Genomic DNA, 23252 nt, shown 5'->3' with positions numbered 1-23252 from the left:
CTCGCTAGGAAACAGAGACACGCAAACATGCTTAGATAATAATGTGGTACCATTTTTCTCCTCCGAGAGGAGAGATTAGGCAAAGGGCTAACCCTCGACCTTGCCAGGGGGTGGGACAACGGGGCACTCACGGTGGGAGTGTTGGAGTGTCGTCTGGCACTCTCTGCATCAAATTGAAATGCAGCAATCTATTTTAGGGGACAACTAGAACTAATGTATGAATAAAAAAATTTCACAGGGTATTGACAATGAAGTTTTAATTATTTGAACTGCGTTGTTAGAGTTGAGTAGAGACTTAAGCGTAAGAGTTAAGATTTGACTAAATAAATTTGGAAACATATCACCCATAAAGAAAAGAGGGTCATACATTTAAAGCCAGTGGCATGAAAAGATTTTCGTGCCCTATCACTAAATGATTACCTCTAGTCAGACATTGCAAACAGACATGCTTAAACGTGTGCAGAACCGTGTGTGTGCAGAACCGTACATACGCACATGCATGATCAATGACGAGAATGAAGAAAAGGCTTTTTGTGGGTGTGAATCGCTGCTGTACCCCCAGTGCATGAAACACAGTCAGTGTTCAATAAATTCTTGTTGAATCAATAAATGAACGCTATTGCTCTTCATAATGGCTCTCTCAAAGTAGTAGGTTTTGGGATAATTATTCCTTAATTGCTATGTTTTAGATTTTTGCATTATAAATGGGTTTTACCTTTCTAGTCTGAAAAGAAACATTGCTATTTTCATTAAATGAAAATAAAAAAGTGATTTAAAAAAGATAAACACTGAATTCCCTTCAGTTACACATCAAAGAGATCAATCTTTGGAGAACAATTAGGAAAGACATGTAGAAATCAGCATGTAAAAAATCTCTCTTGATTAATTTAATATAAAATAAGAAAATTACTGTGTATGTCAGATCTGGTGGAGGGCTGCCTTCACCCCTGAAGTTGATCAAGAGCTATTGATTGAGGTACCCCCTGTGGTCCACGCACTAGGGTTACATAAATGAGTCAGGCATGACTATTTTCTCGAGGATCTCATAGCAGAGTTGCGGACTAGTGTATAAACAGATCCATCCCATGATGAGAGATAAGTGTCTCAAACACATCGATACAAGCAGGGCTCTGCCATCACTCATAGGAGAAGCTCAGGTGTGGGAGAGTGGGCTCTGGGGTTGAAAGGAAAGAGTAGTCTGGGAAGACAGCTTAGAGGAGATGACCCTTGAACTGAGTGACAAAGGCCAAATGGGAAGGGCAAGGGGAGAGAGAGAAAAGAGATATTCCTTCCCTGGCTGGTGGATTGCGTGCTGGCTTGTGAACCAAAGGTTCACTGGTTCAGTTCCCAGTTGGGGCACATGGCTAGGTTGCAGGCCAGGTCCCCAGTAGGGGGTGCACGAGAGGCAACCACACATGGATGTATCTCTCCCTCCCTTCCCCTCTCTCCAAAAAATCTTTTAAAAAAGAGAGAGATTCCTGGCAAAGAGCAAAGTGTGGGCAAAGCATGGAAGAGCACTCAGGAAGGATTTGCAGCGGATGAACGCAGGCATGGAGTGCGCGAGGGACAGGCTGGGAGATGAAGCTGGAGAGATTTGCAGGACTCAGGTCTGGAAGGACCTTCTGTGACTGGGCTAGGCAGGGTGGCTTTAACCCGAGGGCTGTGAGAGGCCTGGTGGGGGGGACCTCCAAGAGCCTTCAGCGGAGAAGTGAAGGATTCGATCATTTGATCTGCGTCTGTGCTGACATCAGAGTAGAGACAGGTTGCAGTGCCGCCTGCATGGACTTACTACCTATGCACCTGCATTCAGAAGGGCCCTGCACTGGGTTCAATGCTCTGATGTTGCCATCTTCAAATTCTTGATAACTTTTTCACAAGGAACCCACAATTTCATTTTGCCTTGGGCCTGACAAATTGTATAAAGAATCGGCAAGACTAGAGATTGGCTTTGTATTACAGGTGACCAGAGAGAGGGCAGTCAGAACTTCCTTCTCTCTGTCTCCCCCTCTCCCAGCCTTTGCATTTAGCAGCTTCTCAACATGTTGTCTAGGGAAGGAGCAACAACGGCAGTGTGTGGCATTGCCCAGGCCAGGGTAGATGCCTACAATGCATATGTGAGAAAAATGAGCCCAAGGCCAAGACCCACCAGGGCCTCCTTTGCCTGGTCCCATACTTTCATTTCTACTCTGCATGGAAATTGGGATGAGCAAGCAAGAATGGGGTTCTTGGGGAGGCACTGGAAGAGGAGGAAGACAGGTGTTTTTGTGTCTCTATGTCTGTTTTGCTGGGAGCACAACTACTGCAGAAGAAAAAATGCTTTGAGTCATATAGCCCCATCCCTCCCTCCCCCTTCTGTGCTTCAGTCTGTTCCTCTGTAGTCTTGCTGCAGGGCAAAGCCAGCGCCATCTCACGTCTCTCTCTCTCTCTCTCTCTCTCTCTCTCTCACACACACACACACACACACACACACAAACACACACGCAGCTGTGGGCACATGAGGCTTTGTTTTTCTCACCGTGAGGGTTTCCTTCCACACATCTCTGTGTGCACCAGCTGCTTAGCAACTAGCTGTGGGGCAGAGCTTCGAAGTCAATGCTGCTCTGGCTGCAGCAGCCACAGGTGTCCCACGGGATGGGAAGGGTCCACCACAGGGACTTGAGCTGAAGAGCCTGGGTGTGTGACCTCCAGAAGGACGCTCCAGAGATCAGAGTCAGGCCTTAGGAGCCGCACGAGGAATCCCAAAGGCCTGCTGGGAGGCATGCTCCAGAAAATAGAATCATGACAGAAAGCCATAGATGGCGGGAAGCTGCAGGGATGGCTGATAACAGGTGGCAGGCAAAATGTAAAAGTTCATCAATGTCTGCTGATAGGATGTGCCGAGGCAAGATCCAGGTTCAGGTCATCATTATGGCTGCCCCAAAAGCTCCGCCCTGGTTTACGTCCTGTCTCTGGAGCCTCAGGTCAAAAGTCCCCTCCTCAGGGATCCTCTGCCATAACAGTGAGACAAAACAGACCAGCACCAGGGCTCTGCAGGTAGATTTCCTAGGTTCACATTCTGCTCTGCCATTTGCTGGGTGACCTTACCTCTCTGTGCCTCCGTTTCCTCATCTATGAGTCCTACTGTATAGGACTGTTGTAAGAATTAAGTTAGAAGTTGTAAAAGGACTTAAAACAATGTGGAGCAAATGGGTGTGAATCAATGTGTGATCAATTACATGTCAGCAGGACAGAGGCGCCTTGTTTTCAGAGAAAGCACAGATTGTAATGTAGACTCCAAAACAGACATCCTCAGGCCTGAGGGCAAGAGGAGGAGAGAGAAGCTACACTTTTGTTTTGTTTTGTTTTGCTTTGTTTTGTCTTAGTGTCTCCTAGCAGTGTACAAAAAGCTTACACAATCAATCGCAATAACCACTCATGGGGCTGGTTTTTTCACACCCAGTAAAAACTGAGGCACAGAAGCAAAGTGCCCTGCCCAAGGCCACATGGCCACTTCAGAAGTGGAGTCAGGGTTTGATGTGGTCCCTGTGGCTCCAGAGCCCTCATTCATTCCCCTAAGCCAAGCTGCTGCCTTTATTGCTTCTCAGAGAAGGATTTCTGATTTCTCTCGGAGAGGTCAGGATTTGCTGGAGAGAACTCCTTGGAGTAACATTTCAGAAATACTGTTTAAAGCTGGTGTGAGTACAGTGGCCTCCCCTGGTGGGCGGTACCTGGGAAGGGGAAACACAGGCCAGGGTTTGGAAGACATGGAGGGTGCCACCAAGAAGTGAGGGCATCAGACACCTGGATTCAGGATGCAAACTTGGATCCACCACAACTCTTCCAAGCTCCATGCACAAGCAGGAGGCCCAAACTGCCTGGTCACTCACTGGCTTAGGAGCCTGCTGTGTCCAGGGGTGGGGAGAAAAATTGGCATCCAGGCCTGAGAGGTTATAGCCTTTCTCAGAGGCTCACAGCTTTCCTGGTTAATGCACAAACCCCTGCTTCCTTGACCAGGATACAGCTGTCACATGTACATATTCCTGAAGTTCACTTGTAGTACTAGCCTATGCTTCTAGAATTGGGGTAATTAAAACACATTCCTCTGCACTGGACATGCTGTCCAGAGCTACAAGCTTCTGCACAGTGGCCACGAATGAATGAGGCTGGTGGGAACTGAGATGTGTCGTAAGTGTGACATCCATATTCATTTCAAAGACTTATTCTAAAAAATTGTAAAATACTTCATTAATAACTTTAATATTGATTACCTGTTAAAATAATCTAACCTGATGTGTTTTGAATATAATAGGTTAAATATACATCATGCAGAGGAGAAAGGGTGAGCTTTGTGGTCAGAGCGCCTACGATAGAATTTCACTTCTGTAGTTTCCTAAGTGTGGGAACATGGGCAAAGGGTTTTTCATCTTTTTCAAAGCCTTATTTTGTTTATATAAAAATCTGCGGGGGGAGAATTGACTGGTAGGCTGGCATCTTTGGGATTTAGTGGGAGGCCAGAGTAATCAAGTCAGGAAGCCTGGGACAGGCACCAGTTCTTCCTGTAGGGAGGAGTTGTGTCACTGGGGGCAGTGAGGTTTCCTTCCAAGGATGGACAGAGCTGTGAGGGTTAAGATGATGCATGTAAGGACTCCCACACAGTGCTTGGCTCGTAATAGTGGCTTAGCAAGTGAAAGATGCTCTTTTATTATCATTATTTTGTGTTTGCGCAAGCCTGTATTCTATCTGTGCTGGGAATATAAAAACTGAGGAACACTAAAAAAATACATAGAAAAATGATTTTTCTTTTTTTGAAAAAAAATCACATGGAGCAATCAACCAATAATCACCTCCTATGCACACCCACTGTGTGCCAGGTGCTGAGCTAGGTGCTGAGTGGGATGCAGAAAAGCAAACTGTGGGCCTGGATTCCAGTCTGTTTAGGGGGTGGAGGAAAGGCACACCCAAGGTCAATTAGCAATGCAAGGCTGCCAGAGATGGGCGTGCCTCACCTTAAAGATTGCGTAGGATGCATCCTGGTGTATCTAAATATTCCTTTCAACCTTCATTCAAGCCCACAGAGACCTCAGGTCAACCAGAGTCCAAAGTTGCTCCAGACCAGCTGAGGCAAGGAATTTTGCAAAGAAAAGCTGAGGGGTTAGGGACCTCCTTCACCCCACCAGTAAAGGTAGTAAAGGAAGTTTATCCACCTCCCCTCCTGCTCCCTACCCTGACCCTCTGCAGCTCTTCAGTGGAAGAATGGAAAGACCAGACCAGGCCTCTGGAGCAGATCCCTGCAGAAAACTCCCAGCTGTCTATTTGCTAGATCTTGCTGGGCTCCAGAAGGGAGTCCTGTTTACTGCAACCTAGAGTCCAGGACCTTCTGGGGGAAGGTGGAGGCTTGTTTGGGAAGGACCATGAGATGCCCAAGAGTCAGACAGAACACAGGAGCGCAGAGAGCAGGAGCATAAAATCCACACAAAAAGGCAGCCAAGCCCAGAATCAGACCCATACTATTTTTCTTTTATTGTTGTTCAATTACGGTTGTCCCCATTTTTCCCCCATTGCTCTCACCTGCCCTACCCAACCCTTACCTCTCACATTCAATCCCCTCCCCCACCGTTGTCTTTGTCCATGGGTCCTTTATGCATGTTCTTTGACTTGACCCTTCCCTTTCTTTACCCTGTTATGTCCCTCTCCCTCTCCTCTCTGGTCACTTAGTTTGTTCATTATTTCTAAGTCTCTGGTTCTATTTTGTTCCCTTGTTTGTTTTGATTAAGTTCCACTTATAGGTGAGATCATATTTTATTTGTCTTTCACTGCCAGGCTTATTTCACTTAGCATAATGCTCTCCAGTTCCATCCATGCTGTTGTGAAGAGTAGGAGTTCTTTCTTTCTTTCTGCTGTGCAGTATTCCATTGTGTAAATGTACCACAGTTTTTTTATCCACTCATTTGCTGATGGGCACTTAGGCTGTTTTCAGCACTTGGCTATTATAAATAACACTGCTATGAAAACACTGGGGTGCATAGGTTCTTTTGAATTGTGATGGAACCTTCCACACACATATTTCCCTGAGGGGGAGCCCTCCACTATGGTCTCTCCTCCCAAACTCAGACTGCTTGATTTTTCTCTCCCTGAGGAGTAGCTCCCACAAGGACCAATTTAGAGACTAGACCTCAGGGTACAGGTCACAAGGGAAGTCTGCGGGGAGTTTGCCAGCAGGGGCCACAGCCAGAATCCTTTTACCTGAAGGACACCAAAGGCAGGAGCCACAGCAGGTGGGGAGTTTAGGCTCTGGTGCCAGACCTGAAGCCACTCTGTTTTTTAATCACTTCATGCAGGGTGTGACCCCAGAGCACACAAGGGTCAGAATAAAAGTTCCCACGTTGGGACAGAAACTCAGCCATCTGGGCCTATATCCTCTCTGTAGAATGAGCCGTAGGGATCTGCCAATGCCTATGCTTCTAAATCTGTATAACTGTTAACATTACATTGACAAAGAGTATGATTTAATTAAACTTTTATAGCACTTGATATGTGCTAGGCGTGGTTTAAGCACATTGCCAATGTTTCACCATGAAATCTTTAACAACCGTCTGACCTGGGTACCACTGCTAGCTCCATCCATATAGAATGTGTCCAATATCACACACCTAGTCAGTGGCAGAATTTAAACTCATTTGGCTCTACAGGCTATACTCTCAGCCAATGAGCTACACATCTCTGATCTAACAAATACAGGAACAGAGACACCAAGAAGGGCAACATCCCAATTCTGCCGCTAACCCTCACCACACACCAACAGTGGGTCACTTACATCCCTTCTAGTCCAACGGTATTCGGCAGCTCTGAAGATCCCTCTGAGCCAAGGTACTCAGAGATCCCTTAGGGGCTGTGGGCTTTGGCCAGAGCCAAGGGTCCTTGACTAACTGCTCAGCGTCTTTCAGGACAGCGGGCGGTTGTGTACGACCGCACCAGTCAAAGCGCTGCTCTGCCTGTAGGACAACAAAGGGCTGAGCTGAGAGTCTTCACCTCTAGCTCAGTGCACTGTAGGGGCAACACTGTGTCCTGCTCTCACTGCCGGGAGCCAGAGCTCAGCTTCCATGCAAGCAAATCTCCTGAGGACTGGCATGGGGGTGGGTCTTGTTAATAGGCAGATTCTGATTCAGCAGGTTTGCCATGGAGCCGCGGGGTCTCTGAACCACTTTCCCAGGATTCAGAAGCTGCCAGTCCAGAGACCACACTTCAGAAAGCAGCAACGTAGTTCCCGGGCATCTGGAATTGGAAGGAGGAGGGCCAGGCAGAGAGGTCTGCGGTCCTGTGCTGGAGGGGTGGGTTTGAGCAGGGGTCTGAAGGGGGTGGGAGGTAAGGAGGCACTGTCTTTGTGGGATTTGGGAGAGCAGCCTACATGAGGGGGTGTGGGTGATGGAAACCACGGGCCAGCTGGAGGGATGCCTGGAGGGTCTGCTGAGCCTGCCTAGGGTGACGCTGCCTGGTGGATGGGAGTGATGTACCAGAGGCTGGACCAGGGCTGAGCTGGGGCTGGGGAAACTCAGCTGGGGGTTGATGCTTTCCATGAGGTGGCAGTCCTGACTCCTGACAGGGAAGCTGTCCTCTCACATTTCCATATTTATCTCTGCAGGGAAAGCAGAGAGTTGCCTTGCAGGGCTGGCTCTGGGTGGGGGAGCAGGGCAGGCAGGCTCCCTCCACCAGGCGCATGAATAAAGATGCTGAGCTTCCCCTGGGAGAGCCCTTCAGGTCTTCCCAGAGCAGAGGGAGAAGAGGGGCCACTGCTGGTCAGGACACCTGAAAACAGCAGGCCAAGCAGCCCTAGGTGGTGGTGTGGGAAGGGCAACCTGGGTAGGGGGCAAGTGGTCTAAGGTGATACGTGAGCACCAGAATCATTTCTCCTCTCAATTCCTCAGTTTCTCTGTCTGTAAATCAGGAGACTGACCAAAATGGCTTAAGGTTCCTCCTTCCGGGTCTGCATGTCTGCGGTTCTACCATAAAGAATGAAGACGCTTTATGACTGTGCACTTTCCCAATGCAAGGCCTGTTGTGAATGTTTCGAGAATAGCCCTGCCCAACAGGAGAATATTATGGACCATATTCATTTGAAATTTTCTAGTTACTGTATTTAAAAGGGTAAAAAACACAAGTGGAATTAATTCTAATAACATTTTATTGCATTTCCTCTGTTCGTTTCTTGTTCTGCAGCCAACCCTTTCTATACCTCTGGTGGCAGACACAAGACCACATGGGACCAGAGAAGTGAGGGCGGAAGTTGTAGTAATGGTGGACAATGGTGAATTGGGGGAACGCTTTTGAGAGTTGGTAGCAAGACTTCTTCCTTTCCAGGAAATGGAGGGCACATCTTCTGAGGCAGTGGCCCTAAACGTGTTCGTTTCTTACAAAGGCACTCAACTTGGGCAGATAGAACTCCCTGGCTCGGGCTGTCATCATTGTCACTGTCACCGGCGTGTTGCACAGGGTCTCTCTCCAGGGTTGGCAGACCCAGTGGCCTCTGGCATGGCATCAGGATTCTGACTGAGATGCAGCCAGACTGCACATGCTTATCACTGTCAGCACGACGCTGTGAGATGAGCTGGGCCTGGGGTGCACTGGGGACCGATCCGGAGTGGACCACTTAGTTCTAGGAGGAGCTGGGGAGGAGAACAAATGACCACTTTCAGAACCAGTTGCAAAATCTGCTGTTCCGTGCACTTGAGTTGAAGTAAACTACGAGAATAACAGATGAGGAGTCCTTTTCCAGTTTTCTCCAAAGGGACTGGCCTTCTACCAAGCATCGAAGATCCTCAGCCCTTCCCTCACTTCAAAAATGAGTTCCTTTTCAAGTTGCTAAGACAATCTTCTTTCTAATCTAGCAGATTAGCTTTTCATGGCAACTCATGACAATTTTCAGCGTGTAATTTACTATCGTGGACCTCCTATTTTGTAGGAAGTGCTAACAGTGGACCGATCCGTGTTGGTGGCTCACAGTTAATCAGCAAGAGAAGCACCGTGGGAGCCCCCTGTCCCAAACCAAGATGCCACTGATCCAATTTGTGATGTGAATTGGACAGACATAAAGAGAGAGTTCATCTGATTATAAAGTCTGAGTAACCAATGAGTCTCCTTCAGGGTCTGTGTCATTACCAGCAGAAACAGAGACAGAGACAGATACTCTACAGAGATAGAGATAAAGATACATAGAGAGGTGTCGACACCCTTCAAAGTTTATCCCGTCAGTAGGATAACCGAGCCCAAGGGGGTGGTGGGTGCTTTGGTTAATGATGAATCTAAAATCAGAAAGTAACACACATTCCTTTTTTATTTCTTTATTTTTGAAATTTCACTTCCAGAATCAGAACAATAAGTAAAACATTATAACTAAAAGGAATTTTGAGGCTTACCTGATTCATCCCTACATTTTATGCCTAGGGAAATGGATGCCCTAAGAGGCACAATGGCTTAACTTTGCTCACACCCAGACACCCAGTCACAAATCCAGCATGCTTTCCTCTGCCACAGGTTGCTTCCTTTATGCATCCTAAGCATTTATAAAGCACCTACAGTTTATCACATCCTATTCCAAGAGCGGTTAGGATACGATAAAGAACAAAGCATAATATTTGCTCTAAAGTAGAGGTGCTTTTGGCTTTTCTTATGGCAAGAACTCTGAAGCGAGGGGTCCCGTCCCACCTTTGCTTCTCATTAGCCTGCAGCGGGGGGGGGGGGGGGGGGGGGCGGGCTCCTGCTTTCTTTCAAGGACACCACACTCCTGCAGCCCCTGGGGAAAAGGACCAAGTATTAGACCTGAAAATGAGTGAGGAGTCTGGATTTCTATTGCTGATATGTAGTTTTTTATAAAAATATAACATAATGTCCCTGGGAATTCACGACCTTCTGGGGGCAGTGAAACAAGGGTCAAAGTGCAGTAGGGACCTGGTCTAAGACATGAATAAAAATTGCTTCTCCTTTCCCAAAAGGCAAAGCCCCTTTTTTAGACATTTATTCAGGACTAATTTTCTTCTCAAAGAGACGTAGTTACACAAGAACCATGAATTAACAGTGCTTGCCTTGTAATAAAGACTGGGGTCCGGAGGAAGTCATGACTGTAGAAAGTGGATACTGACCCCGGAGGGCAAGTGAAGGGGCAGCTCTTGAGAAGTGACCTCGGGATCTCCGTGACCCCTGCAGGGGCAGGGTAGCATGGGTGTGTCTTAGGCTCCTCCCCCAGAGCCAACGTATGGAAGCTCCAGTGTTCAGCGGCATCTACCTCTGATTGGGTGCATCTGCTGGAGTGCAGGGACCAGGTACCACATTCACTGTCACTCCCCATTGCCTCCCGGCACCCTCCCTGCTGCCCACACAGAGCTCAGCACAGAGCCTGATAGCAACTAGGCTTCTGTGAGGATCTGTTGAATGAACACTTTGGCAAGAAACAATTGTTGGACTCACCGTTTCTAATTAAGGAGAGATGTCTCTCTCCTCTTTCTAGCCACGTGACCAAGCTCATGTACTGCTCTGGGGATGATTCATGCCTTCATGAATCACCAGCTAAGGTAGCAATGGGAATGACAAGTCTTCAGGCCAAATGGTGAGCCTCCTTTAGCACAGCGAGTTATGACGGCCATCAGAACACTTTTCACCCCTTTCAGTGGCCATTGTGTGAATGTGGTGTTGTCTCTTCAGGCTTGAGAAAGACCTGCAACCCTGAGTTACTTAAAGGGGTGGATACTTCCTTACTGAGCACCTGTGTGGCCTGGCCCTGTACTGGGAACCAGGGAATACAGATGAGGGGGAGGATGCAAAACCTGGCCATTCTCTGCCTCGGTTTAGCTTACAGTCCCCTGGGGGAGAACAGCATTGGTCCAACAACCACATGAACATCTCTTCACTATTATGATCAATGCTGCCAAGGGTGGGATTCAGTGATGTGCCTGTGTGGGACCTGGGCTCAGAAAAGGATTTCCTGAGGGAATAAAGACAGAATCAAGGTCTGAGGAATGAATAGGAGTTAACTGGCTGGGGGAAGAAAAGGAACATCCCAGTCAAAGGGAACAACGTGACTGTGATTGAGAGCGAGTGAAGAAGAAAGTCTGAGGAGCAGGGGAGGGGACCGGAAACTGGACCCAGAGGCGGGATGGGCCTGGGAGGGCCCGCAGGCCAGGGATCCTCTTGTTCCTTCCATTGAGAGCAATCCGATGGGAAGTGCACATGAGCAAACTTGGGTGTGAAAAGGTCCCTCTGGAGCTGTGGGGCAATCGGATTGGAGAGGCCGGAGAGTGAGTGGAGGGGGAGCAGGTAGGAGGCAAAGAATGTGTAACATCAGTGGGGCTGGAGAGGCAGCCCAGCAAATGAGGGTCTTGCTCCCACTGAGGCCTCATGGGGTGAAGAGCCTGAAACCAAACTGAATACCAAGTTAATCCTTAAGGGCTCCAGCTTAGTCAGCAGCCCAGGATGGGTGCAGAGACCCTCCCTCCTGACCCTGCTTTCCCAGGGGGGCTGTCTGTAAGCCTCAGGGTATGGGATGCAGCGGGGCAAACTTGAAGGGTCAGGGGGAGAGTGGGAGGGCCTGTAGCACCCAGGGGTACAACTCCATGGAGCCTCAGAGATCCTCCACATCTGTCATCTCCAGTAAATCTCACAATTGTATGTAATAGATATTTATTATTATTGCCCCATTTTGTGGATAAGGAAACTAAGGTTCAGATGGGTTAACTGACTTAGCCAACATCACAAGGTGAAATGGAACTGGGTTCCCATCCCACCTCTGCCTCTCATCAGCCTTGGGTGGGTGGGTCGGTCCTGATTTCTTGTAAGGACAGACCACACCCCTGCAGACCTAGTGTGGGGGAAGTAGAGGTGGTACCAAGTGTCGGTGTTGTGCTGGGCCACAGCTGAGGTCCAGGAGGCTGATTGAAATGCTCTGCCTTGGTCTTGGTTGGTACAACTTCCTTCCACAGCTGTGGCGACCACAGAGCTGGGAACCACAGCCCCCATTCGCCTGCCCTGGTCACAGCCTGCTGCTGGGATGGAAGGGGTGAAACTGGACCAGTGTGAGGGGCCATATGCATGCCCCTTTTTCTCCCTACAGGGTATGTCCTGCTCCCCATATGCCTACTGTAAGGCTCAGCCCTGCTAACAAAGACAGAGACAGGGAGTGAGCTCAGGAGGAGTCCGTGTGGGGAGGAGGAAGCAGACCAATGGACAGAGAGAGGCAGAAACTTGTGGACCCCCTCTCCCATGGATGCGTTGGATGGCAGCTCAGTGTTGCAACCTGGGCAGGTCTGCCAGGAGCAGGAGAGGCAGCATTCTGCACACTGAGCTGGGTTTGACTCCAGCCCACCCCACACCCTTAGTGGTACCACCTTATGCCAGTTACTTAACCCAGAAGAACCAATCTCAATGCCTAAATTTCTTGAAGAACCAGCTGAGGAAGCCTGTGATCCTGCTGAAGGCCTTGCTCCCTGATAGGCAGCAGTGCCTGAGGATGTGGGTACTGAGCCAGGTCTTCCACAGGAGGCTAGAAGCTTCTAATCCCAGCAGAGGTGAGGGCAGATGAGCTCAGAGGCACAATAGCCATGTTTCAGGGCTGCAATAAAGAAGATCCTACCCTTAGGGAGGGGATTGTGTTCGTGGGTTCATAAGCCAGAGAGTATAGGCTTCTTACGTTTGAGAACGAAGGAAACAGAGTTGACCTGAGCCAGGATGGCAGCCCCCTCCAAGGCTGGGCAGTGGAGCAGTCCAGGAATCCTCTTCTGTTCTTTGATCCCATCCTGAACTCTATATCGGGCCATATGTCAGGCTGACGAAAGGGCAGAAACCTAGTGTGAAGTCTGAGGGCCACCCCGCATCAGCCAGGAGCTGGGCAGTGGACAGAGGTCTGGAGAGGCTGTCCCCCTCATGGGCCTTGCTGCCACCCCCTCTGACACAGCACGGCAGGCATCACAGTGGGCCACAGCTGGACTTGTGCAAACCTTCCTGCTTCTGAGGGTCAGGCCAGGACGCCTCTGGGGACCTGCGTCCTCCATCAGAGTGAGTCAGGCTCTCACTCTGGGAGGGAGAGTCTAAATGTTAGACTCTGAAGTTAGAACCATTTCTGGAGAGATGAGGTATGCCGGCAGCAGGATGCTGCAGAGGAAAGACTGGGAGGGGATGAAGGCCAGTGTTTTGAGGCCATTTCTTAATGCCACCACTGAACAGCCCCTGGGCCACCCTGGTGGGGAGGTGTCCAGCATGCAGAGGTAGTGACACAGTATGTACTCAGCACAAGGTGCCTGTGGCTCATTCACCACCCCTCTTAATATTCACAACTGGATTGATTATTGCAAAGAAATACAGGGTTTGGGCCTGCTGTCTTTGGGGAAGTGTCTTCTGAGGGAGCTGGTTAATTCCTGCAAAATCTCCTACTGTAGCCTGGGAGAGACAGACTGCAAGGGTTGCCTGGAGTTTTCTTGTGCATGGTGGCTGGTTCTCAACGAGGGTATGGTCCAGACTTGTGTGAGCCCAGAAAGTTCCAGACTCGGAAGCCATTCCTAAGCTATGATGAAGAACAGCTCGCATAATAGGGTGGTGGGAGGAAACTTTACACTAATTTTTTAAAAGTTTTATGCTCATATCATCTCCATTACTCTTGTTTGTATCTCTATATATGCACTTGCAATTTGTCATAGTGTATTTTATACTTATTTATGTAGGTATTAATATCTGCTTGCTTCACTAATCTTAATGCGCTGAATGTCTTTCTATTTTATTCAGCACCTAACACAGTGCTTAACACATAGTTGCTGCTCAACAGATGTTTGTTGAGTTAATGTGTCATTAAAAAAAAACTATCCCTCAGGTGCATTTTGGTAATTTCTTTGTAGTACACATACAATGCCAGAAGGGGGCAATAAATACCCACAGCTGAGGATTTTTTAGCGTTAGAGACGTGGAAAGTTAAAAATTACATAATCCAACAAATTTTTTTTTTTTTGCTTCATCAAATGTGGAATTAGGTTTATTTCCTCAGCTAATACTCGATTAAAAGAAACAACAAGATGTGGCAGAAATGATCAGACCTGTTTGCATTCAGCTCCTGCCTCTGCTTCTGACAGATGGGAACCTCTACAAAAAAATGCCTTGACCTTTGAAGCTCGTTTCCTTGCCCACAGCAGGTAGTGCACAGCGGTAGGTCACGCTACAAGGACCAAATGAAGTAACACACGTTAGAAGTTTTAGAACCAAGCCCACTCCAGGGCTGTGTGATAATCACGAAAGCTTGCCAACCAATGATGAGGCAGATGAAAATCTCCCTGACTTTCCCCCTTCTCCTGTTCTGTCTGTTCTTCCTCTCAGCAGGGCGTTGCCACAGACTGGCACAGCGGGAAGAGAATTAAGAGTTTGCTGGACTTTTCTGAGACCTCGTTTCCTGGCCCATGTGATGGAGCTGAGGGTAGCCGTTTGGCAGGAGGATTGTGAGAGCTAATGACAGAGCATAGGTCATACTGGTCCCTACAGAGCCCAGGAGCCACATGTGGCTGTCAACACTGGCGTGTGAATTAAATAATATCAAAGCATTCAGTTCTCCTGTCACACATGTAACATTTCAAGGGTTACTTACAACCCTACTCTATGTGGGTTTTCCTATTCTATTCCCCACACCTAACACAATGGTTAACACATGGCCAGTGGCTACCACTTTGAACAATGTGGTTTATAGAATATTCCATCATCACAAGAGGTTCTGCTGGGCAGAGCTGGCTAGCGTCTAACAGATGTTCGATAAGTGGTAGGTGTTTTCAGCAGTAGTTTTGTTACCCTCAAGCTGTCCCTGCAAACGCTGCTTCCATGTGCTCATTCAGCCAGGTCGTGTGCAGCACCTACCGTCTGCAGGACCTGTGCCACAGGCTGTGGACACATAGGTGAGCCAATGGACTGTACACTCTGGGAATTTTAGTTCAGTAATAAATATTAAATGAATCATCCCTAAATAAATAGGAATGACAGATGGTCTAAATCTCTGTCCTAAAAACTTGCCTCTCTGTTACTAAGTAAAAGTTAAGAACCAAACCATCCCCTTGGGTTGTCTTGAGGATTCTAGGAGATGCTGAATGCGTGATTGGTTGCAACTACATAGTACAGTTATTAGGAAGAACAGCTCAAAAAGAAGTTAGTTCACTCATTTATTCACTAAGTAATCATTGAGTACTTACTCTGTAGCAATTAGGTGCTGAGCAATTAGGTGCATAGCAGCCAAGGCTCTCTGCCCTCCTGGAGTTGACACTTCTCATGGAGGAAGAAAGACAATGAATAAATAATTAAAATATGTTTATGGTGGTCAGCTTTTTGGAGAAAAAGCAGTGACGTGGCATAGGGAATTCTGCCAATGCAAGAGTTGACATTTTAATGATGAATATTTTAACATTTCTCAATACCATCCAGTTGTAGTGAAAACCCTTCTCTCGCCTCGTGGGAGTGTGTTCATGCAACGTTCCCATTTCACAGGGGAAAGCAAGCTGCTCAGAGAAGTGACACTAAGACAAATCAAAAATGTGCAAGACCACAGACCCTGGCTCACCAGGAGTTCGTGGAGCTTCTCCTTGGGAGGCCCTCAGGGAAGAGCTGGGGTGAGGGTGGGAGCAGAGATGAGCAAATAGTCACACGGGCCGGGAGGAATAGAGATACGGATAGGACTTACCATCATAGTCCAAGGCACGGTGTTTGGAGAGATTCATCCAAATAAGTGAAGCACAAACCAAGCTCAGAGAGAGATTCAGTCCAGTCTGAAAGTTTCATGGTGGTGGAACATTTGAGATGGACGTAAAGAAAAGATGGGATTTCTTGACGGACCAAGCTGACATGGGGTGACAAAGGGGAGGCATGTGAAGCATGAAAGCAAGAGTCATGTTTAGTGACATCTAGGGACAGAGTTGGCATGCAGGGGCATACAGCAGAGGAGCGAGAGAGACGTGAGAAGTCAGTTGTCTGTAACCCAGAAGAGGGCCCTCACCAGAACCTGACCATTTGACACCTTCGTCTTGGACTTCCAGCCTGTAGAACTATGAGAAATAATTCCTGTTGTTTCAAACTTATGTAAGTTTGTTTTAGCAGCCTGCACTATAACACGAAGACATTAGGGAAATATATATAATTACATATATGTAGTTTTTCAACCTCCAAGTTCTCTTATCTATTATATTAAAAGACTCATAGATTATTAATGCCACCAAAAATTATTTTCACATCAACATGTAATACAGGTGTGGAAGCAAAGTGCATTGACTTAAAAAAAATAAAAACACATTTTAAGCAACAATATGCAAAAAAATACTTTTACTTCTCAGGTACTGTTTCCCTCTAAGAGAAGTGAATGTGATGAGTTCAAGACCCTGATTTCTTCCTGAAGAGGCTGAAGGGGGTGTGGCTTCAGTTCTCTGTGGTGATCCAGCTGGAGCTAAATTGTCTCATCAAAACAAGGAGCATTCCCCTAATTGGAAAAGCTCGGAGCACTCAGAACATAAGATGAAGTATCGAAAGGAAACAACCCCTTCAGATGTTTGAGGGCTCTTGCGCACCAGTTTTTCAGATGCAAACACATTAGCTATAAAAGTCAGTTATAGACCTTCTTCAAGGTGTATGTAACTTTTATAGCTCAAACTTTACCATTGATTTTTTTTTCTCAAGGATATTCAGACTGGATTAATTTTTAATATACTGACCTAAGGTGCCCAGCTACTTTTAGATAAAGCTGTCAGATATCCCTTAGCTTAAAAATATGCTGTGAGAGATAAGATAGGCAAAGCATTACACAGCCAGAAAACCTCTTGGATGGAGAAAAATAATCTCCAATGGTCTCATGTCAGTGCCTATGGGAAAGGCTGGCAGGAAAACAGCCCTAAGGAGACTCGGATCAGCTGAGAGGCCCAATCCACTCTGCTCTTAGGTTATTTCGCGGATACCAGCTCCACCCAAGATCCCTGGCCGGATGGACACTTGAGCAAACATCGCTGCCTAGAACGAGATGAAGACCACTCATGCACGAGGCACAGAGGACACTGTGATACAACAAGTACCTATCTGGTCTTGGTCCCGGTTCCTGACACAAAAGCTTCTCAGACTCTAGGAATCTCTGGAGTGATAACAGTGTCTTTTGTGTGTTGATGAGGTGACTGGTGGCCGGGGGGCCCCTAAATAACTGCAGGATGGGGGCTGGGCAGGGAAAGACCAAAGCAGGATTAGAGGGTGGGAACTTTCAACCCCACCCCAGACCTCCAGAGAGGGAAGAGGGGCTGGAGAGAGAGGGCAATCCCCAATGGCTGGTGATCTAATCAACCGTGCCTACATAATGAAATTCCATGAAACCCCATAAACTATAGGGTTCTGGAGTTTCTGGGTTGGTGAACACAGTGAAGAGCTGGGAGGGTAGTGTGCCCAGAGGACATGGAAGCCCCACACACTGTCCCCCATACCTGTCCTGTCATCTCTTCTGTTGGACTGTTTCTGAGTTGTTTCCTTTACACCTTTGTAATATATACTGGTAATCGTAAATGAGATGCCTTTCTGAATTCTGTGTCATTGTAGCACATTTTCAAAGGAGGGGGTTAAGGGACCCCCTAACTTTACAGCAGGTCTGTCAGAGGTACAGGTGGCAACCTGGAACTTATGACTGACATCTCAAGTAGGGGCAGTCTTGTGGGACTGTGCCCTTGACCTGTGGGGTCTGTGCTGTCAGCAGTTACTGTCAGAACTGAATGGTATTATTGGGCACCCAGTTGGTGTCCAGAGAGTTGGAGAACTGGTGGTTGTGCAGGGGAAAAACTCTACAAGGCTTGTGTCAGAAGTGTGAGTAAAACATAGTTCAGAGCACATGAGGATCAAATTTACCTATTTAGAAATTTTCAAGTTCAAATTGCTTGATTTAAAACTCAGCACCTGGCAACACATGGTCCGGTGCCTAAGGGCCTGAGAGGGGGAGCCTGCAGAGCAGGTGAAAGAAGAAGGAAGCCTTTTCCCTCCATAACGCCCCTCCTTGAAGCCACTCTTGGGCTTTAGGAAGTCTTCGTGCACTTCTGGGTTCTAGCTCTGACCTGATAGCATGACTGTTGTACATTTCACATCGGGCTCCCCCAGTAAGTGTGAGGTCCCGATCTCTGTATTCCCAGCACTGAAGACGGGCCTGGAAAGATAAAGGTCGCAGTGGATTTTGATGAATAATGCACAGTGAAGGACAGCGGAAATATGGGATGTTTAGGAGGTGGGGGAATGAAGGAGAAAGTTGCCTTCACAACCACAGGAAGAGAAGTTGCTTGATGAAAAAAAAATGGTTGTCAAATTTTTGTTTTCTGAGATTAATAAAATGATTGCCATTGTTTTTCGCCTTTGAGTCTCAGGGTGGTTTGTTGCAAAGCAGTAGTAACCAGAACGGGTCTTGGTGTCTGGAAGTGGCTGCTACTGAAATTCAAGCCTAAGTTGGCTCCTCCTCCTTGCAATGCCGGTCCCTACCCTGGGCCTCATAAATGGGGTCCTGACATGGAAAAGCATGTTTTATCTCTGGAGGGAAATCTTCTACCTTCCATTATGCTTCTAGGTGTAGAAGGAGTGGGCAGCAGGTCCCAGGTCAGGATATACAGCGAGAAAGAGAAACTCAGGGTCCCCAAAGGGCCAGCCTGTCCCACTAGCAAGTGGCAAAACTTACAAAGGAACAACAATACCAGTGACATCCTCAAGAATATGCTTTGAATTTTGTATTTGCTGGATTTATTCATCCAGAAACACATACACGCCTTCTCTGCTTTAAAATAACGTATGGTTACTGAGGTGAGAGTAGTGGTGTTTTGAGGTTTATTTGTTTCTTTTCTACCCTCCCACCTAGACAATTTCCTTTAGCTTTGCTGGGGCAGACAGAGAGTCCCTGCCATTTGTGATTGCCTTAGACTAGGCCGGGGCCAAGGCCACTACCTCATGCTGCACAGCCTGGCTTCTCGAGGTCTGTGCTGCCTCCTCCTCCTCTGTCCGTCTGTCTTCCCCAGCACCTTTACCAACTCATAGTTCTGAGAAGAAACCTCTTTCTATCCCTCAAAAGTAAGCCCAGTCATGTTCTATTTGTAATGGCTTTGAAATGCCTGCTCTACAAAAGAAAAGCCAGAGATGACAGCAGGCTGGGGGCAGGGAGCTGGCAGCAGGAGAAAGCAGGTCCGGGCAATCTCACTGCGGCTGCACGGAGCAGTGGGCCCAGATTTTCACATAGAGAGAAACGTGGAAGTTCATGTAGCATTGCCCCACATAGGGAGAGAGTCTGCTACCTGCCCAGTCCTTGTTCTTGTTAGAGTGACCAGAGAGGCCACAGGTGAGGGATGCTAGCTACCTGCACCCAGGCCCATCCTCGCCTGCAGGAAACACCAAGGATGCTTGTAAGTGAGGTCAACGGAGAGATGGACTGAAGCCCTGTGCCTGCCCTTGGACTTGAGCACTGGGCCAAATGGCTGTTCAGATAGGAGAGCCTGTCATGGACCCTCTGGCAGTGGCATGTGACCATCCATGGTGCTGGCTGGTTTTGTTCTGTCCTGGCTCAGACCTCAGCCTAGACAGGGGCCTGTGCTTCTTTCCCTGCTGACACCTGAACAATGTGTGTCTGGTCTGCTTTGTAGTTTTTCCCTTATGGAGATGCCTCCAAGTTTGCCCAGCACGCCTTCCGAACCTTCGACAAGAACGGGGATGGCACCATTGACTTCCGAGAGTTCATCTGCGCCCTGTCCATCACCTCCAGGGGCAGCTTTGAGCAGAAGCTGAACTGGGCCTTCAACATGTATGACCTGGATGGTGACGGCAAGATCACCCGCGTGGAGATGCTGGAGATCATTGAGGTGAGCAGCGGGCGTTCTGGGGTATGGGTGGGACCGGGGCTGTGGGGCACAGAAGGCTGTGCCCCAGCTTCTTGGGCATGGGCTACAGTAGCTTGTTTTCTTCCCTCAGGAGCCTGGCTAGTGACATGCCAACCCTTGACTTCTCCTAACCCCGTCCCCAACTCCAGCACAGTGCTGGGAAGTCACAGGTCCCAGCTCCTGGGCACTGTCAGCTGAGAATCAGCATGTTAGCCAGCCACTCGCATGCTGCAAGGTCTTCCACAAACAGGTTTACTGGGCATGAAGGATGTCTCAGGACTCAGTTTCTTTGTCAGCGTCTGACCTCTGCTCTGCCAGAAATTGCCCACCCACCCCAACTAGCCTCCCCTGTGGGCATAAGATGCTGCTGTGGCCCCTCCAACTTGCATTAAAAAAAAAAAAAAACTCTATTGAGTCAAAATTTACAGACCATAAATCCACCCCTTTTAACTGTATAATTTTTAGTAAACTTAGCAAAGTGTGCAACCAACACCATAATCCAGTTTTAGAACATTTTCATTCCCCCAGTAAGGTCCCCATGTCCACCTGCCTGCTTCCTCCCCTGGACTTGGTGAACCATTGGTCTACCTTGTCCCCATGGGTTTGTCTTCCTGGATGTGTCATGTAAATTAAATCAAACAATACGAGTATGTGGCCTCTTGTGTCCGGCTTCCTTTTTTTTTTCTTTTTAACCTATGTTGTAGGACGTATTACATTCCTTGGTATTGCCAAAATACTATCCAATTGTATAAATATGCCGTATTTGTTAATCTGTTCACCAATTGTTTCCACTTTTTTGCTGTTAATAATGTTGCTATGAATGTGTACCTGCAAGTCTTTGTATAGATGGGCATTTATTTTTAAGGCGCTTTCCTAAGGGGGAAAATTTTTCTACCTGGGAAGGTTCCACGTTGAGAACTGTGGGTGATTAAGGGAACAATTGGAACCTTCTTGCTCTAGTCTTTAACTTATGAACATAGTACCTATCCCACAGCTCTCCTTCCACAAACTTCATTCAGGGCTAAATTTTAGTGGTCCATCTTACTTGATCGTCTAAACAGATTGTAAGTTCCTGATCAGGTGAGACCACACTTCATCTTTTTCTGAATCCCCCAGGGCTAGGTCTTGTTGACTATCATCTACAACTCACACTTGGAGTGTTTGAAACGGAAGCCATTCTTTTCCCCCCGAGGAACAAGAAGCATGTTCCTAACCCATGATTCTTGACCTCCCCACGGAGCTACTCTTTCTACCCAGTTCCTCCAGCCAGAACCCTGGCAATCACCCAAAATCCTGCTCTACCCAATTGGTCGTGACACTCCCACCTATGCGCTCATACCATCCTCTCCTTTAGAACCATTTCAGGAGTCCTCTGCCACAAAACGAAGCTCCTTAGCCCATCACAGGAGAGCTCTCTGGTCTGCTTCTTGTCTCCGCAGGCTATCTACAAAATGGTGGGCACTGTGATCATGATGAAGATGAACGAGGACGGCCTCACGCCCGAGCAGCGAGTCGACAAGATTTTCAGCAAGATGGATAAGAACAAAGACGACCAGATTACACTGGATGAATTCAAAGAAGCTGCCAAGAGCGACCCTTCCATTGTATTACTTCTGCAGTGTGACATTCAGAAATGAGCGGAGGTCAATGCTATGGACCACACAGAAGTCCCAATGTTCCATTCAGTCTGCAGCTATTCACACACACATGCGCGCACACACACACAGATATTGCTTGGACTACCTATACATGGACTTGCTTCTTGTGTTTGAAACACTTGTGTGCATGAGAATGTCATTTGCTAATGAATTTTCAAAAGCGTATATTATAAAACCAACAGACAACCAACCTGCCACAATGTGATATGTGTAATATTATTTCATAACTAACCCTCCTTCTCCAAAGCCTGGCCAGAAATGTGCTGCAAAGAGTTATACGATTTCTTGTTCCTGTTTTGCTAATGCTTGTGTCTCCTTGATTACACAATGTCAGTGGCACTGAGGCCCCCCTTCCCCCCCCCCCCCGCCACGGTAACGTAATTTAATTAATTATGTGTATCACCATTCTCCTGTAAAATAGTACTGGACAGACACGCAGAGGGGTCAAGGGCTCCCTGTGTGGTCCACACACAAGAGCTTGTGTTACCAGTGAATGGAAATGTACCACATTTGCATGCCTTTTAGGTTTGCCTTAACTCTCACCTCATTTGCATCCTCCCAGTATGGAAAGAGCTGTTTTGGAATTAATGCAATATAAAACTTAAAAGTCCTGCTAGATGACTCATTAATTAAGTATACCTATCTATATATACATACACACAAAGATATTATTTATTGAAAGTAAAAAAAAAAAGATGAAAGTGTACTGATTTCTGCTTGAATTTTCAAAGGCTTCCGAAGAGGTGGCAAAAGATGTCCCAAATAAATTTGTAACATTTGACTTTTTCCCTCAATTCTTATTTCTTAATTTTAAATTTGAAACAGATGTCCATAATCAAGGGTCAACTAATAATAACTTACCGAAGCTACCCTTAAACAGGTAACTCGAATTCGAAGAATTAATGACAACAAAAGGGGATAAAAGCAACCTTCCAATGTCACCCTGGCCTCAAAAGAGGGACAATTCGTATGGTAAATTTACAGAAAACATACAACTTTTCTCATTATCGAACAATACTCGTGACGTGAAAATAAATTGTATCGCAGTGTGACCATGGTGCTAACAGCATGTGACCTTCACACAACCACACGGAGGACACGCCCGGCAGACTGGGGAGCATCCTCCAGAAGCAGCCTGTGGGAAGGAAGGCGTCCATCCTCCCAAATGAAAAGTATGCTAGTTGTCCTTTTTTGTGAGGAAACTGCACTCTGACCTTTTTAACCCCAGGGGAGAAAGGAGGGAGAGATTCCACCCAGAGCTCTATGGCAGGTTTGCATTTTCAGAGCGCGCCTAGAGCAGTTCCCGTTTCTTTCCAAGGTGCCGGCCACCACACCTTTGGGTGGTGAAGGAGACGTGTGTCAGTACCAGCTTCATGCGGCTTGTGTGACTGAGGGACCGTTTCCCACTTCACTTTAATCTGACACATGTAGCTAGTATAGTGTCAGGCCGTGCAGTGCTGTATGATTCATTTTTTTATTGAGCACTTTTTCCAACACTCTTGCCTTGTCGGCCGTAGGATCATTAAATAAGAACAGAGATCAAGGTCTAAAAATTCCATTTGTCCACTCAACAGAAACTGAGCAAGCAAACCACCTCAGACAGTCGGGTCCCCACCAGCACTGACGGTTCCAAGCTTCTGCCCCAGAGAGCACAGTCCCATGTGTTAACAGAATGTCCTGGTACCCTTAACCCCAGAGCTAGGGGAGTCCGAAATGGGGGCACAGAGAGATGCAAAGGTCGGGTGCC

General features: G+C 47.5%; 1 protein-coding gene across 2 annotated transcripts in view; it reads left to right on the top strand.

Moving 5' to 3' along the window:
* VSNL1 (visinin like 1) overlaps positions 1–22448 on the top strand; it is an 84597-nt gene extending 62149 nt beyond the window's left edge. Inside the window, exons 1-3 of one of the 2 annotated variants that reach the window (XM_053924514.2) lie at positions 3443–3674; positions 19614–19829; positions 21287–22448. In XM_053924514.2, coding sequence (XP_053780489.1) covers positions 3483–3674; positions 19614–19829; positions 21287–21484 — 606 coding nt within the window. In that variant the 5' untranslated portion in view covers positions 3443–3482 and the 3' untranslated portion in view covers positions 21485–22448. Of the gene's footprint in view, positions 1–3442; positions 3675–19613; positions 19830–21286 lie in introns of those variants that run through there. The other variant, XM_024552480.4, reaches the window with a different exon arrangement.
* The last annotated feature ends 804 nt before the right edge of the window (positions 22449–23252 follow it).

This window comes from Desmodus rotundus, chromosome 5 (genome assembly GCF_022682495.2).
Source record: "Desmodus rotundus isolate HL8 chromosome 5, HLdesRot8A.1, whole genome shotgun sequence".
NCBI lineage: Eukaryota > Metazoa > Chordata > Mammalia > Chiroptera > Phyllostomidae > Desmodus > Desmodus rotundus.
The sequence above is the reverse complement of the archived record's forward strand: the minus strand, read 5'-3'. Positions and strand labels throughout refer to the sequence as shown.